This window comes from Momordica charantia, assembly GCF_013281855.1.
Source record: "Momordica charantia cultivar OHB3-1 chromosome 8 unlocalized genomic scaffold, Mcharantia_2.0 BLBB01000008.1, whole genome shotgun sequence".
NCBI classification, from domain to species: Eukaryota; Viridiplantae; Streptophyta; class Magnoliopsida; order Cucurbitales; family Cucurbitaceae; genus Momordica; species Momordica charantia.
The window spans coordinates 25,593,508-25,611,975 of record NW_028275166.1 but is presented as its reverse complement, the minus strand read 5'-3'; the positions used below and the strand labels follow the sequence as shown (position 1 = coordinate 25,611,975).

The window sequence follows — 18,468 nt, the reverse complement described above, 5'->3', positions numbered from 1 at the left end:
TTTGGTGGTGTTCGTTGGGAAATCATTGAAGAAACGTTCTTCAAAGATAATTTTTCCCCTGTGTTTTTCCTTCTTTGCAAATTGATTTTGTTTCCCAAATATCACGAACAACGGTTCACTTCCGCTCCGAGATTCACATCCCTTCAAGAGGTATACAAAAACACCCTATTCTCTACACTCGACTACTCTGAAGCATCGGAGCCCGTATTTGTCTAGATCCCAGGAGGTCAAATTTCTGCATCTAACATCATGCAACATTATGTTAATCGGAACCTAATTCAATTGGCTAAGACTTTTAGTAATTTCACTTAAAAATTATAAATTCAAATCTCCAAAATCAGGTAGCATTTACCTTACTTTTAAGAAAAAAAAATAAAAAAAAGTGTAGCAAGATTGTACTAATCGACTCTTTTTATACACGAGGGGTCGAGTTATAAAGGGAAAATTGAATACAAAACAGTAATTACAATTTAATAACGTAATTAAATGGGGAGGGGGGTTATACTTGATTTTTTTCTTTTTCAAATTTATAATAAAAAATTTAATTATAATAATAACATATATGTTATTATTATAATTAAATTTATACTTGTTTCTCAACCACAACAAGTATTTTATGTCCATGATCTCCAGTTGGGTAATGGATGGAAAGTAGTTCAGAGAATTCAACATAGACATTTATGGGATGTGCATGAAGTAGGAGAGATTGATTTATGCGAAGTCAATATTAATCCATGTGTAGTGGATGAAGTGGATCTTGAAACACAAACATTTCATAGAGCAGATGTAGACCCAAGTGTAATATCTGACAATAACGGTACGTTTGAGATAGTATTAGATTTTAATGAAGTTGAAAACGAAATTGAGGATGAGGATGAAGATGAAGATGAATATGAAAATACAACATCGTCGGATGAAATTGATGACTCTGATATTGACGAGTACTCCGATATGGTATATTATATTTTTTGTATGCTTATAATTTATGATTCATACTAATCCTAAAAATTTGTTTTGTTTCTTGTTCTATCTTTGCAGTCATAATGTCATCGGACAGTGAAGGTGATGAAATCATTGCCAGACTCACGCGAGGTCGTGCGGAAACTCGTGATATAGTTCTTAACAAGAGTTGTCGAGCGCGCTGGAAAAATCAAACTCGAATGGACAAAAGAACATGGGAGACCTGTTGCAATTGGATCAGCTTTATTCAATAGTGAAATTGGTTACCTAACCCATAACATGATCGATGTAAAATACATAAAAAAGAAAGATATACCGAGGAATGATTTTCACATGATCATTGAAACATTATTGGTAACTATTTTTTCTTATTTTATATTTGTTGTGTTTCATTAATCGAATATGATGTTAATTAGTATTATTTGATATGTTTGCATAATCATTTTAATATTGATATATCTCAGCACCATGTTTATCAATATATCGTATATGAGATTGGAACTCGATTTAAAGACTATCGAGCAAGGTTACATCAATATTATATGAAATTTAGGGATCCAGCACGTTTTTGCTAAAAACCCTATCGAGACATTAAACCCAAGGACTGGAATGTTTTATGCGATAGATGGGAATCTCCAGCATGGAAGATAATTACAATATGATGTTGATTCGAAGTTACAATTTTTATAAATAAAATTTTGAAACTAAATATTCATCTTTGTAGGAGAAGTCTACAAAAAATAAATTAGCACGTAGTAAATTGAGATTCAACCATCGAGGTGGACCGAAGCCATTTCAGTGTCATCGAGAAGATAAGGTATGAACATATCATTTATTTGAATTATCATGGTTCTATATTTCAAGTTCTTATTTTTCTTACCATGATTTAATAATCTCTTGGAATAGAAAAGAAAAGATGGGACATATTTAAGTCTCATTGAAATATTTTACGAGACACATTATTCCCTGACGACACCATTGTTTTTTCAGGAAGCGTTTGGGAGGGGGGTGTAGTATGGTTTAAAGGGTGTTCTCCGTGTTCTTTCTTATGATTTATGTATGTCATGATTAACTTATGTCTTCTCAATTATGCGTATGTGGAGTTATATCATGATGAAGAACGAGAGGTAGTTCATGACCGGGGGAGTAAGCGCATGAGTTCTTGAATAGTTCTTGATAGATTTTGTGATAGTTGCTTAATGTCATTTGTTTTTTATTATTCTCGGGTTTGAATGAGGAAAACATAAATATTTTTGTGGTTCAATTTTATGAAATTAGTTGAATTTTTTAGTTTTTATTCTATATATGTTTATTTGACAAATGAGGTGTGTTTGTGAAATTGGTTTAGTATATTGGTTTAATTTTGTCTAGTAGTGTAGGCTTTAAGTACAAGATTGATGCAACGATATATGGTGGAAACATATTTTGTAACCTTGGCTCGATTGGAGGGAGAATGTTATTTTTAAATTTAGGTAGAGATTTTGTTGTTTTAATTTTCAAAAATTTCATTCTATAGGTAGGTACTCTAATTGAATTGTTTTTATTTGCAAAAATTTGTATATGTTTTCAATGACATATATTGTTTAATAAAATTCGTATTATTATCTAAGTAATTTTGCAAGTTGAATATTTTAAATTTAGGGACGAATTTTAATGTCGACTAAACATTTGTGTTTACTTTGCATAATAAGGAGAATTAAAATGAAAAAACAAGGAAAACTTGCAAATAAGAAAAACTGTAATGAAAATATGGTCAGAAACAAAATTTTATTATTTTCGTCGCAGAAGGGCAAATGCGACGCAAAAATTTACGTCGCATATGCAACGAAAAGTACATTTTCGTCGCCAATATGCGACGAACACGCATTTTTGTCGCTTTACCTCTTCAGCAACTCAGTTTTGGCGACGAAAAACTTTTCGACGCTGAAACCCCTCATTGTTGTAGTGATATTACAAATTTGATCAATAAACCATGTCGCTTTACCTCTTCAGCGACTCGGTTTTGGCGACGAAAAACTTTTCGTCGTTGAAACCCCTCATTGTTGTAGTGATATTACAAATTTGATCAATAAACCATGTCGCTTTACGTCTTCAGCGACTCGGTTTTGGCGACGAAAAACTTTTCGACGCTGAAACCCCTCATGTAGTGATATTACAAATTTGATCAATAAACCATGTCGCTTTACCTCTTCAACGACTCGATTTTGGCGACGAAAAACTTTTCGTCGTTGAAACCCCTCACTGTTGTAGTGATATTACAAATTTGATCAATAAACCAACCTAAACATCATAGTTAAAGTAACTTTTCTGGTAGGTTAAAGATTCAAATTTTCATCCGCGTGGACAAATTCAAGGAAACGAAGACGCTAAACCTAAATTTTTTTTTATCATTGTTCCCGTAGATTGCTTGGGCCGAAGCTTGTCATCAGGGATATAAAAATCCCAGTAACAATACGTACTATAATAATTTTTCTTTATCCCCATGAAAGTTTTGCGTGGGGAAAATATTTAATTTTTCCAACATTTTTCTACGTCGGCAAAAAAGTTATTTATCTTTTATATAATTCTTTATATAATTATTAATATACAAGATTATATAATATAGAATATATTATATTTTACATGTTTTAATTTTAACAAACATAAAATGGGTTTATAATATGAAATAATATATTTATCAAAGTTCTTATTTTTTTAATGTAATTTTGCGGTTAAAAATTTCAAATTCTGAATATAAAAACACTGAATTTCTACTGTTTTGATCCCGGAATCCGAAAATAGTTTTAAAAAAATCTTCAAAATCCTCCCAAACGCGTATTTTATTTAGTGAATTTGAAAACAAAAAACAGAATCCGAGTTTCCGATCAAATAGCCCATAAATCTTCAAATCAATTCAATTTTAACTAAACCTAAGGTTTATGTTAAACGTGAATTACATTAAGATTAAATCTATCGGAACAAATAGAAAGTTACTTAGCTCAAAAGTCAAACACTCTACGAAAGATCGAATGATAGAGAGTAAAATGTTCTTAACATATATGCAACTCAAATCATGACAAAAATTCAAGAAGGAAGTTTTCACGACACATCCAATATTGATTATAGATTATGAATTTAAAATTACATAAAAGTTCATAATAATCTTGAGATATTGTTTTTTGGTAGGAGATTAATGGGATTTTAAATATTAGAGACTATTATAAAAATTTTAATGCTAACTCTAAGCTGGTGGGACAATAACCTGAAAGTCTATTATATTGATTAACAACATCTATGTCAATTGGTCACCTAACCTAAAACATAAAATACCATAGCAACTAATAATATTATAAGTCCTTTTTGTCTTGTGGAGTGAAAACAATCAAGGATTATTCAATGCAAATTGTCCCTACATAATAACTGTGTACATATACACATTATTAATATTTCACCAATAAATTAATGAAAAGTGTCTTACCTAAATTAGGTTAAGGTTATATATGATGAAAGATTAATTAACAAATTAAAAATATTTTTAATACACTTAATTCAAACTACAAATAACTCCCAATATCTAAAAGATTACCTTTTATCAATTGGTCCTCATAGTTTGAGCTTAATTTTAATTTGATCTCGATGATTTGAACTATTTTTTCAATTTGATTCGTATGATAGTTTTAAGATTTTTAATTTTGTCTTCATGATCCCAAATAGTCAATAAATTCTTCTTTTACCTATCCAAAACCACATTCTTTTACTATTTCTTACTAAATCGTAAAATTCTATTATAGTAAGAAAAAACGAAAATATCAACTCGATATTATTAAATAAAAGAACATGTCACGTATATATACATATGTATAGTAATAATTTGTAGCCATTTGGATGATTTGTGAGAGATTTAATTATGTAGAGTAAAGGTATTTTAAGGTTAAAAGTGAATTTTCTCTATGAAATGTATGATTTTATTTCCCAAACTTTTTACAGAGGAAATTATTGTGTCATGTAATAATTTCATATTATACTGTGGTGGAGTAAGCTTGTTACCAGGGCTGGCTTAAGCTATAGGCAAGCAAGGCGACCCCCTAAACTCCCGTTCTAGGAAGATCTCATATTTTTTCTATAATATATAATATTTGTATTTATTTAATTTAATTTTTAATTATAAATTAATTTTAATATATAAAATAATTTATTAATTACTTTTCATAATTTTTTTTCGGAGGAATTCATAATTTTTTTTATAATATTGAAAATACACCCTACCAAAAAAAATACACAATTAATAGGCTCATAAATTTCTTTCGAGTTTTATTAGCTTACATTTCAAATTTGTGAATCCTAATCTTTTTATTCATCTTCATTTCATATTTCCTTAAAAATCTCAACCTATTAAAATAAGCTCCTCAAAATTTTCCCAAGTTGGAAATGTGGTGACGTTGCATATTTTTTCATCTTTTTATTTATTTTTTTAACCAAAACTTTTCAAATACTATAAAAAAAACTTCATAAATGTATTACTTAGGCTACACTAATTTTTGGATGAATTCTCTCCTGGTCAGTACTCTCCCCCTCTCACTCTCAATTTCTCTCAAATATCAAATTTTCATCTTCATATGGTCTTATAATATTATCAATTGCTAGAGTAGAAATCGAAACTTCTTATCTCCTCAACTCAACCTAGCGGCTTCAAAGTTTCAAGTTTTTTGTTCAAAATTTTTTACATTTTTTTTTATAAATTATTCATATCGTTGATTGCTCAAAACTTAATATAAGAGATTTACTTACTTATAATATCAAAGATATGAAAATATAAAAGAAAAGTAGAAAAACTTTTAATCTTAAAAAGGTGCTCTCGATAAATTTGTTATTGGAAGTAAAAGTAATAAAAATGATGAAATTATAGAATAAATGATAAATATAGACAAATCAAAAGATGAAATAAAAATAGTAAATAATGATATGGTTGTTGAATAAATGAAACATCTAATCATGAAAAACAAACTAGAGCGAAAAAGTATAGAGAAAAAGGATTGCTTTGAAAATTGCAAATGATAAGAAAATACAACCAATATTTCACGAAAAAATAACGATTTGAAAAATAAATAACAATTGGATGAAAATGTTGATATTTAAGAAACATGATCACCGCGAGATTCAATTTCATGTATATAGAAATATCCTTTAACTTCTTATTTGATATGAAATTTTTTAAGTCATTAGAGGATGATAATCTAAAAAGATATTGTAGTAATTTTGAAAATATATTAAAACATGACACATTTACTTAAATTAGCTGTTTAGATTAATTTTTTTAATTAAAAATATTAAGAGAAGTCTTGTAAAATTAAGTTGACTGCTCTATTAAAATATTAAATTATATAAAAAAGGTAAATGCATATATTGCTTATAAAATATTATTAACAATAGCAGTAATAGTTGTTTCTGCTGAAAGAAGCTTTTTAAAATTAAAATTAATCATATTTAAGGTCAACTATATCACAAGAAATTAAATGGATTGGTCATATTATTCATTCGAATGAACTTAGATTATCAAAATTTGATACATAATTTTGCATCTAAATTTTAGATTATATTTTCTATATTAAGGCCTTTAAATCAAAGTTTTGCCTAAACTCCTATATCATCTTGAGCAGCCCCTGTTAATCAGTAATTTTCAATTTTACATAAAGAAAAAGAATGAAAATCAACCTTTAGAAAGATTTCTTGCTTTATGCATAATTTATCAAGAGATCCAAGGGCATGTTTTATATATGCATGCTCTGCAAATTCATGGATGAAGACAGTGTTTGGTTGATAAAAAAAAAAAAAAGAAATTAGAATTTGAAGATTAAGAATACATGAATAGCATAATTATTTTACATGTTTTTACTATTTTAAAATGGGTTTAGTAACAGACTTAGAATTTGAAAACATATAAAATCTACACTGCTTTAAAAAATTTCCCTTTCTGGATCGTAAAATCGCTGCTATAGAACCTTATTTTTGTACTGAAGGTTCAACTAACATCGACAATATATTGTCAACTTAAATATAGTTCAATTGATTAAAATATATCCTCGATTAAAAAGTCAGAAGTTTGAATCTTTATCCAATTCAAAATAAAAAATTTTGTACTCGATAGGAAATAGTGAAGCATGGATGAACATGCAGTGCACAAGCAAAACTTTGAAATGTATTTTGAATGCTTTACTCATGAAGCAATTTCTTGTAACAAATGAAGAATTATCTAATATAAGAGTCATGATAGCGAACGTGTTACATTTAGCTGATCAAAACTACTTTGTCGAGCCAAAAAGGTTATCGATTGTAAAGTCCAAAACATGCTTCCACGTTAGGATTAAGGAGAGTACACAATTTAAGATATATACTAAATAGAGGGTGTGGTGTGGCCAGGTTACCTATTAAATTTTTGTCAACATGTTGGTATTTCCATCAATATTTTGATATGTTTATGAGTTTGACATCAACATAAAGGAACGAATTGTCATTTCTATATCTTAAGTGATAAATTTCGACTCATCACACATTATTATTTTAATTGAATGACAAAATTATACTTAAGATTTTGATATATGTTCATTTAATTAAATTAAAAGACATAAAATTTAGTCAATCAAATAATTCACTTTAACTGATTTAACCGCCATATAAAATGGTCTACCTGATCCAAGTTCACTAAAATAAATTTGGGTCAATCCAAATAAAGTCCAAATCTATTAAAGAAATAATTAGATAGATCCAAGCCTAAGGTGAACCGCAGGTTTAAGTTAACACAAGTTTAAGAGTTAAGGCCAAGCCCCATATCAGGCCCATAAAAGATTCTATTAAGTCAGCCTTCATCGGAGGGGAAGAAGATTTCCAGAAAGTTATGGCCAAAGTTCAAAATGCATGGACATATCGATGTCGATGGATATTTCCAGAAAAATCATGAAAGTTGTAGATATTAATGCAAATTTTATGAATTAGTAAATAAAACTTTACTTGGAACTTAATTAGCCCATAATTGATCACTTTTAACCATCATTTTTAAATATATAAGTAATATACGTTAAAACAAAATCATATATACCTACATGAAAATTATTTGAATTAGTAAATTAAAGTTCATTGTTGTTTGATTATATTTTATTGATAGTTTCTAATCTAATCTAATTTTAGTTAGATAATCGAACAAAATATATATATATATAATTTTTAATGAATGAAGTAGAATAAGTAACTTAATTGTTAGTAAAAAGATGATATTGTATGGGAGAAATAAAAGTAGATGATAAAAAAAAATACTTAATATAATTAAAATAAATTATAAAAATAAAACAAATATCAGTAAGAAAGTGAGAATAATAATAATAAGAAATCTTTATAATATCTATCATATATTAAAGAAAAATATTTTTTTTTAGTAAAATACACTTTTGATCCCTAAGTTTGAGGACAGGTTTTTAAATCCCTAAATTTCAAAAAGTGATAGTTTTTTCTCCGACCTTTAGAAAATAGTTCTAGAAGGTCCCTAACGTCAATTCCGTTAGTGTCACTGACGGAATGCTGACGTGGCATGAGTTGGATATTTTATATTATTTTTAATTATATGTAATTATTTTATTCATTTCCTCCACCCTCTCTCTTCCTTCCTTCTTTCTCTCCCTTCCCCTCTTTCTCCCCTTCCTTTTCCCTCCCCTGTCCCTCCCCTATCCCTCCTTATATGGTGAGGAGAGAAACAGGGGAGAGGGAAAAAATATTAGCAGAAAGATCCCATGTGGTCAACTAAGAAGCCAAAATCGCAAATAAAAAAGAAAGAAAAATGATTTAAGAAAAAAAAAGGAAAAAATTGGTTCAGTAAGAACCCAAAAGTTCCTCCAAATTCCCTGTGTCTAAATCTTACAAAACCGCCACATTTTGGATCTTCACATGGCAATAACCAGAAGTCATGGAAAGATTTTTTCATACATAGAGAAAGAAAGATAGAGGGAAGGGAAACGAAACGGAGGCGAGAGGGGAAGAGGGAAAGAAGAGAGATGATGAAAATATAAAAGATTACACAATTAAAAATAATATAAAATTTCCAACTTACTATTTTCAACGGAAAGTTTAACTTTAGAGACCTTTTAAAACTATTTTCTAAAAGTCGAGATCAAACTATCACTTTTTAAAACTTAAAAACGTACCTTCGTACTCCCCTCCTGCATTCAACACCCCACCACGCACTAAAAGCTGAGACCCCATCAATATTTGGGCTTGGCTGGGCCAATTTAAGGGCTAAGCCTTACTGAGTCAAAAAAATTATTTTTAATAGTCTCAATGTTTTCGACAGGAGGTTGAAAATTTTCTGATATTTCTGTTAAATTTTGACATGCGTCGATAAATGGGAAAAAAACGATTTTTCTCTCTTATTTACATGTCGAAGGAGTCGACATATCAACATATCGACCGACATATTGATGTGTTGATCGAAATTTACGACACTGGTATGTCAGAAAATTGACAAAGACTTATGTTGAAACTTGATTAAAGGAGAATTCAATAGAGACTTTTTGTTGAAACTTATCCAAGCTTCAGAGAGAAATAATAAGAGAATACATTTCGAAGAATGTATTTTTTATGCGAAATTAATACGAATCATATTTAGTCTACAAATTATGATATATTAAAAAATTGTGCACCTATTGTAAAAAAAGGGTAAAATATAAAAAATATTAATAAAATGTCACTAATATATAGACCTATTAATAATAATGTTTAACTTATCTAAAATATAAACTATTTTATTGATCTTTCTATCTATAAAATTGACATCTCAATATTTCTATCCGTATCAATAATTTAAGTTTTTAAGTGTGACCCAAAAAAATAATACTAACGATTTTTCTATTTTTTTAATTCAATATGTGGAGATAAAGATTTAAACTCACATCATTTTAGTTCAAACATATGTAGTTTAATTAGTTGAATAATACTTAAGTTGATATATATAAAAATAAACGATTAAGTACTTAAGCACGTGTGATTTAAACTCACATCATTTTGGTCAAACATACGTAGCACGTGTATTTCGTCCCTATATAGTAAGTGAATATTTTTGTCTACCATCGACCCAAAGAAAATTTCCTTTAATATGTTGCGGATTGTCAACATTGGACACCTTTTGTTCCTTTTCTTTTTGTTTTTTTGTTCTTTTTATTTTCAAGATGCCGTTTGTTCCTTAAATATGAATTTCTTGCCCAAATTTTCCACGTTTTCTATATTTTTCTCATGACACAGATAAGATTTTAATAGCCCTAACAATAATTGTAGTTTTGAAAGTTTTGGTCAAAGTATTAATATCATTTTTTAGAGTTTTAGAAGTATTATTGAAACAATTAATAAAATTAAATCCTTCATTTTTATTATAACCATGTTTTTTCATTAGAAGATAGCTCAATTATTTTCTATTTTCCTTGATGCCTGAGTTTCAATCCCAATATTAAGAAAATAACATTTCTTTTTTTTCCTCCTAATAATTTATTATTTTTCGTATGATATCGTGAGAAATTCTAAAATCTCTGAGATTTGAATTTGGGACAAATAATTGAAATAAAAATGAAGTAAGGATTTCAAAAGGAAAAAAAAAATAACATTAGCGCAAAAATTTAATCTGTGAGGCAAATTTACTTTTTTTTTTTTTTTTATCAAGGCAAATTTACAATTAATTAATTATAGAGAGGTCAAAGATATGTTTCATGTGAGCTAAATTTAATTAATAATCTCATTCTTCCGATAGCATGGACGGTACAGGTACGTTGAATCCTGTCCAGTTTCCCTCCGCTTCCACACATCACAAATAAATGCCTTTAGACCGCATAAATTTTCCATCTCGTCCGATTTTTCACAGTGATGCTCCGGTGCCGGAGGGATCACTGGGAGGGTGATGTTCCGGCGAATATTGATTCAGCGGTCAGATTAGTCTAGATACTGTTTAATTCTTAGCTGCGATTAACGTCTTCCGTAGGTAGCTTTGTTGATTTAATATTCCCATTCCAGTAATTAGATCGTGGTTTTGGTCATTGCATTTTCTACTTACTTTGTTGAATAATTTGACTGTGATTGGTACTGCTGCTCAATTTCTGTTGGTCTTATCTTCGCTTACACGGTTGATTATTTGATTTAAGTAATTTTCCTTCCCCTTGATTTTTCATCTGGTTGTCGAAGATCTTTTCGCTTTGTTCTGATGGGCTTCGCAACACGACAAGTTATGTTGCTTTGCTTGAGAACCAGATAGAACAACTTCTCACTGTTGGTTTGTTCTATGATTAGAATTACTACTTGTTACTTAGAATGTGTTTGGGAATGATGGTTGGATGAGTGATTCTCGAAAAAGAGATATAAGTATAATTGTTTTTCAAAATCACCCTCTAAGTGGTACCTTAAAAATCAATTAAAAGTAACTTAAGACTTTTCTAAAATCAATTTTTTAATTTGCCAAACATGATCAATGGAGAGAGAAGTGTCAAAATCACTCCCAAACACACCCTTAATATCTGTCAATATGAGTTGATTAGTTGTTATTTGGTGTAATTGCTGTTATTCATTTGTTATTTCTGTTCTAAATATTACTAAGTCTTTAAATAAACTCGTTCTGTTCATAATTATAATAATGAGAAGAATACTCCCAATATAATTTCTGAGAGAATATTACACTACTTTCCAATTTTTACTTCTTCTAAACTATTATTATATCTTTCCAATTTTAAATGATGCAGTTCTGTACATAAGAACGATGTCATGTATAAATTTTTAGTTACCTGTACGAATGGGACAGTTGTTGGACTCAGGAAAAAGAAAAATGACCGGATTGTTTCTTATTAGGGGAAAAGAACTTCAACTGATCATTTTTCTTCATACAATTGACACTATTAAAGTCATTTATATGTATATATTTTTTTCAAGAGACAACGTTTCTTGTGACCTGTAAATTTATTTTACAGGCCCTCGCTACCGGTGTTTTACAATGTCATCAAAGAGAACTAGGAAAAACTTTACAAAGACAGCGAAAAAATTTGTGGTTCAACATTAACTATAATGTAGCTACTAGCTAGAGCATGTGTGAGCTCGGATGGTACGACAAGAAACTTGAGTTGGAAAAGTAGTCTTCCGTGTGTCATTTTTGGTTTCAAAAACCTCATGGAACCTAAACTTGAGAACTAACTTGGAAAAAATGGTTGATCCATTGAGCTCATCAACCAATTCATCTATTACTGGTATGTTACACTTGTCTGGAATTGTTAAGGTCATGGTGATCTTCTACATAAAAAGACTGAACTTTCTGCATTGATTGAAAAATGGGCAATTACTTGGGAATGTTATTTCAGTAGCCAACATTTTTCCCTCTAGGTGTTTGATTTAATTTTCTAGGCATCTGGATATGATTTGCTTATGCTAGGTGAAAGTTGCGTGAGCTAAGTCATGTGAATAGTTTTCGTGAGGTGTGAGTTAATTCAGGAGTCTACAAATCACACGTGTTGGTTCATCTTCGTAAGGGCTTTAGCATGATAGGTGGGGCACTCTTCTGTAGTACTGTCAGTATTAAACTTTAAAGTACATGGGTATGTAAGTGAAAGGCGATGAAGTTATGTGTACTATGGGGAGAGACTAAAGCCTCTCAAAGGCTTGAAAAATTATTTGGTTCATCTCTTTACTTCTATACTATTGGTATATTAAAACTGTGTTATTATCAATTAATATCTTAGCACTGTTCAAAGCATGTTAATAGGGAAGAACATGGGCAACTGTTTGGGAATCACAAATCAGTAAAGTAATGATTGGGGTAGACGAGTGTTTCAAGATGAGCTTGCTTGACATAGAGCAAGATGTTACAATTACAAGTGAGCTCGACTGGGCTGGGAGCCCAGCACACCTTTGAGTGTAGGGCTTGGATGTCTAACTGTTGGTTATTTTAGCACTAAATTATAATAGTTCATGCATTGAACGTCTTCCAAGTAAACAAATAAAATTTGAAATATTGTGGGACACATCACATAGTTTTAGACAGAAGGAAGTTTTTTAAAGGTTTTGACATTCCTGAGGCTGTTATAGACTTTAGTAAATGGTTTTTTCTTAATTAATGTTGCATTCTTTTGTTTAATGTTTAAAAGGAGTGTTGAATTATGGTCACATTACATGAAAGGTCTTTATAGTAATTTACGTCCTCATTGATGTCTTACAAGAAAAATTAGTCTGTTGATCACAATCTTGACTAGCAATTTCTATTCTCTTGGTTTAATTTGTGGTCTTTTTACATGAAAGGATGCTACTCTTTTCTTATCAGGCCCATTGATGTTCTGCAAGAAAAATCGATCCCCCTTGATTGGACTTGTGACTCAAAGTTGATTAAAATGGCATCATTAGCTAAAGAAAGTGGACAACAAATTTCTAGTAGTATTGAGATCGGCAAATGTGAGAGCTACTTAGTTTTTAGTGGCGAAACTTCCCTTGGGGAGTCATTTCGGATATTCCTATATTTTATGGGCCTTGCTTATTGTTTCATTGGATTGTCTGCTATTACTGCTCGATTTTTCCGGTCCATGGAGAATGTTGTGAAGCACTCAAGGAAGGTGGTAGAGATAGATCCATACACCAATACTGAAATTATTCGATATGAGAAGGTCTGGAATTTTACCATTGCAGATATCAGCTTACTGGCATTTGGCACTAGCTTTCCTCAAATATCATTAGCTACTATTGATGCTATTCGAAATATTGGCAACCTGTATGCTGGAGGTTTTTTCACTTTCTTCCTTTCCTCGCATAAGTTCTGAAATAGGTCTTTCAATTGAATGGACTTGCTGAACTCTGTTTTTCGTTTATTTAAAATTTAAAACTTACTTCATTCATCAATGATATCTGGTTATTCAGTTCAGGTCCATAAGCTTGTGCACGCTTCTGGCTAACACATGAAATTAACTTTGTAGTACAATTCATCAGTTTTTCCTTTTTTGCCAGGAAGGGCAAAAGGCATTGGATTATGACTAAAAACTATGAACTTTTTTCCCCTTCTAGAATACTGGTTGTGTGTGATGGTAGATTATTTCCATACAATAATTTTCTTTTTATTGTTTGATATCATGTAATTTAGGTCTGGGACCTGGAACACTAGTTGGTTCTGCTGCTTTCGACCTTTTTCCCATTCATGCTGTTTGCGTTGTTGTGCCCAAGGCAGGAGAGTTGAAAAAGATATCTGACCTAGGAGTTTGGCTAGTTGAGCTCCTTTGGTCATTCTGGGCCTATATTTGGTTATACATTATTTTGGAGGTAATACTTTGCATTTTCTCTTTGGCAGAATGTTCTAATTCCTTTCTTGTCCTTTAGTATTTCATCAAGTGTATTTTATTTTCTCTTTAATCTCAACTTTTACTGTTGAAATAACTCTAACTACATTATATCAACGTATCATTGCTGACATATATTGAACTCTTAGGTATGGACTCCAAATGTAATAACTCTTTGGGAAGCTTTGTTGACTGTGCTACAGTATGGATTACTGCTGACACATGCTTATGCTCAAGATAAGCGGTGGCCCTACTTGTCTCTTCCCTTGTATGCTTGCTCTCTTTCTTTTTTATTTCCTTTCCATGGTGGAGGTTCTTTTGGATGAACCACCAGACAGTGAACTTGCTTCTTGACTTCCAATAGAATTTTGGAAATATGCCTCTAATGTACATTCTGACTTGCTAGTGCAAGAACTGAGAGGCCAGAGGAGTGGGTACCACCTGAGACTGCTACATGCAGACGGGAGAATATCTATGGAGAGATATTTCAAGCCCATGAGAATGAGATTATTGACATTTTCTCTGTTCATGATAAAAATGAAAGAGGTAATACCGTAATAGTTTAAATTGATTCATTTTTCAATATGTTGTTGGTCTTGTCCTAATGAAAGCTTATGATGGTGAGAATGCAACTTTTTGTTAGTTTCTAGGGACCAGAAATTTCTCACTCCTATCTGTAGACTTTGCTAGGATGTGGACATGAGCATTATGGAAGTTCTGTTGGTACAGATTTATAGAATAACCAAAATGCGAGGGAAAGTGAAAATGTACCATCCCTGAATTATGCTTGGTTGGTCAAGAAATAGTATGACGATGACATTAAGATATAAACATGTATTTTAATGATCCACCTACATTATACAGATGGTTTTTGTTGTTCTACCAACTGCAAAATGCTCATGAGTGGGATTGATGGGAGATTAATTCATTCATGTTAGGATTCAGGAAGATGATGAAACTTTTTCAGTTCAAAGAACGTTTCTCAGTTTTCTTATTGACGTATTGGAAGTTATACACTTTTGTTATGCAATGATAAGGTTTCAAATTGTTATAGTCTGTTTATTCATCTCAACCAAAAAGTTTAAGCTGATGGGTTGGGTAAATTTAATTCATTTATGGATATCTAATACTTCCACTCACTTGTGGGCTTGGATAATTGCACAAAGGTCCAACAAGTGGAAATCATAATAAATAAGGAGGAAACAACAATGTAGGGGTTCGAACACAGGACTTCCCGCTCTGATACCATGTTAAGGATGAATAAACTACCACTCAATCCAAAAGTTTAAGTTGATGGGTTGGGTAAATTTAATTCATTTATGGATATCTAACATAGTCCATGCCTATTTCTAGATGTTCATACACATCATGTATTATACCTTACTTTTCCTTTATGAAACGTTAGTTTCTTATGAAAATAAGTTGTACCATTCAAGTTTATTGCAATCTGTAATAAACTCGCCTATTAATACCTCTAATTTCTAGTGTATCATGAAGTTCCTGGACATGATGTTGCTGAATCCTCCTGTAGTAAATTTCCGGAGGAGACGGATGAGAATATAGACCACCCACATGTGCTTACAGTTTGGAAACAACAATTTGCGGATGCACTCTCGGTAATTATGAAACTTAGTTTCTTCAATGTCATTGTTATCTTCTCTTTCACATGTAACAACACGGGTTCTGATTGCCTGTGAATACCTTTCCTTTACTCAGCTGTTAATATAAAAACTTGAGGAAGTTAAAATGTTATAATTACATTAGTCAGCCTGAAAACAAAGTTAAAATACTACTGGTCGTGCATGTGTGGCATCACATTGATTCTTGTAAGCTGAACTAATGTGACGAATGTACATTTCATGATTGATTGTCGGATAACCACTATGGTCGGCCTTATAGTCAAAGTTGCAAGTAGTAAACCTTGATGCCTGCCATGGGTTTAAATTTTAGTTGCCATCTACATAAAATATTAGCATATTCTATGAGTTTCTCTTGTACCAAGTTTCATAGGATGGCAATTATCTCGTGAGTTGAGTCGAACTGTGTAAGCAATACAAACACTAATTGTTATTTAGAAGAAATTGTCGAAATGTTCTGCAGACTTATTTATTTCTTACTCGTCCATGTTATAGGTGAATGGGCACTGTTCTTCCCCTACAGCTTAACAATTGGTAACCAGTTTTTATATTCTATTTGGTGATTCCTTTTGGCAGTTGGAAACTTTGGAATCAAGAAAGCTGAACAACATCCACTTACGACTTGCGAGAATATGCTGGCAGCTGCTTCTCGCTCCGTGGAGACTTCTGTTTGCAATTGTGCCTCCTTATCACATTGCTCATGGATGGCTTGCCTTTATTTGCTCTCTTATTTTCATCAGTGGGATAGCTTACATCGTCACTAAGCTCACAGATCTGATAAGCTGTGTCTCAGGTTCTCCTTATTGCCAAATATAAATGTCAAATTTCCTCTACTTTCAGTGAATGTTATTATGTCCTCAATAGTGTTGGAAATAATACCCACCTCTCGCTTGTGTCAAATTGTTTTTCTTAGTACTCTTATTTTGGTTTTGTTTTCTGTATGTTACGCAGGAATAAATCCTTATGTCATAGCATTTACGGCCTTGGCAAGTGGAACTTCATGGCCAGATTTAGTGGCTAGTAAGATTGCTGCTGAGCGTCAGACAACTGCAGACTCGGCCATTGCAAACATTACATGCAGGTAGGTTCTCTCTGGTCTGAACGCCATTACATAACCTTGTCTTCTTTTATATATCTAAGAGACATACAGACAGCGAAATTCTATAGGTTATAAGATTTTAGGTTAAATACCACTATGATCTTTGTACTTTTGGCCATATTCTATTTTAGTTCTTATGCTTTCAAAGGTTCAAATTTAGTCCCTAAACTTCCTATACAACTTTAAAATAGTCTCTATCGTTAATTTAAGATTAATTTTATTTTAAGTCCCGTAGGCGGAAACATATTCACTTTGTGCCCTTTTTTGAACGGAGGTTATTGTGTTTCTTTTTGCCAAATCAAATGAAAATTAACCTCAAAGTTCAAACTAATCATACAAAAGCTAAAATAGAATTAAGTTCCAAGGTACTGAACCAAAACGGTGCTCCTTCCAGTTTGTTGACTATTTCTCTCAAGACCTTAAACATAGAAAAACCCAACCTGTTGAAGATGCAATGAACAAATACTGGCTGCACACCTCTCTGCAAATCCTCATCTTATTTTCAAGGGAAAATGGAAGATTAGAAAGCAGTTTCCGGATTAAACTTTAATTCCATTCTATCCTTTGACGATTTTGCAGCAACTCAGTGAACATATACGTGGGAATTGGAGTTCCATGGCTGATTAGCACTGCCTACAATTTCGCAGCGTATCGAGAGCCCCTGAGGATAAAGGATGCAGCAGGCCTCAGCTTTTCTCTGCTGGTATTTTTCTCAACTTCTGTGGGTTGCATTGCTGTTCTTGTATTCAGGCGTGTGACATTAGGTGCAGAACTTGGAGGGCCAAGGCTGTGGGCTTGGGTTACGTGCATATTCTTCATGTTGCTTTGGCTTATTTTCATTGTGCTGTCTTCCCTCAAGGTTTCTCACATCATATGAAACTCATTACTTAATACTTATAGTTACACCTCTCCCACCCCTCTCTTTTCACATCCTAGTTCAAGTTAGTCTTAAGTTTAAGTTTTACGATCCTATTTATTTATGGTGCGATTGGTTGGTGTTTTAGAGAAACAGAAATATGGAAACAAGTGATTTAATGAAAAACATAGTTATATTTTATGTTTCTATCTTAGAATATGTGTTTGGTAGCAAATTTAAAAATTAAATCTCTATTTAAAATTGTTCGAGTGTGTTTAGTAGTATATTTATAAACTAGTGTAGTTATCAACTAAATATTCCGTTCACTCTAGAATATTATATATCATAAAGTTTTTATAGGGTAAATTGCACAAACAATTATGGTATTTATAATTATACTTCTGGTAAAAATTAAACCCTTAAACATTTATAAGTGAAAAAATTGAACCTCGAACATTCAATAGTCAAATTTAAACCCTAAAACTAATGTCAGATCAATTTTCAACTCTTTCAGTTTGAATCTCTAAGAATTGGTAATGAACACACAAAGAAAAAACCCTTAGCATTATACAATGCGGCTAACTTACAAGAATGGCAGAATCTGGAAAGTCT

The 18,468-nt window shown here is 31.4% G+C and overlaps 1 protein-coding gene across 6 annotated transcripts; it reads left to right on the top strand.

Moving 5' to 3' along the window:
* The first annotated feature begins 10,740 nt into the window (after window positions 1–10,740).
* On the top strand, window positions 10,741–18,057 carry MHX (magnesium/proton exchanger). Of its 6 annotated transcripts, none has more exons than XM_022299606.2 (10): window positions 10,743–10,948; window positions 11,925–12,197; window positions 13,265–13,716; window positions 14,072–14,247; window positions 14,414–14,532; window positions 14,671–14,810; window positions 15,750–15,880; window positions 16,478–16,694; window positions 16,853–16,982; window positions 17,580–18,057. In XM_022299606.2, the coding sequence occupies exons 3-10, from the start codon at window positions 13,332–13,334 to the stop codon at window positions 17,875–17,877; spliced, it is 1,596 nt and encodes a 531-aa protein (XP_022155298.1). In that variant the 5' UTR covers window positions 10,743–10,948; window positions 11,925–12,197; window positions 13,265–13,331; the 3' UTR covers window positions 17,878–18,057. The 6 variants fall into 6 exon arrangements, with proteins under 6 accessions (XP_022155296.1, XP_022155295.1, XP_022155298.1 ...); XM_022299608.2 differs by having other exon boundaries at window positions 10,747–10,893; XM_022299604.2 differs by lacking the exon at window positions 11,925–12,197 and having other exon boundaries at window positions 10,741–10,893; window positions 15,762–15,880.
* Window positions 18,058–18,468: the final 411 nt, after the last annotated feature.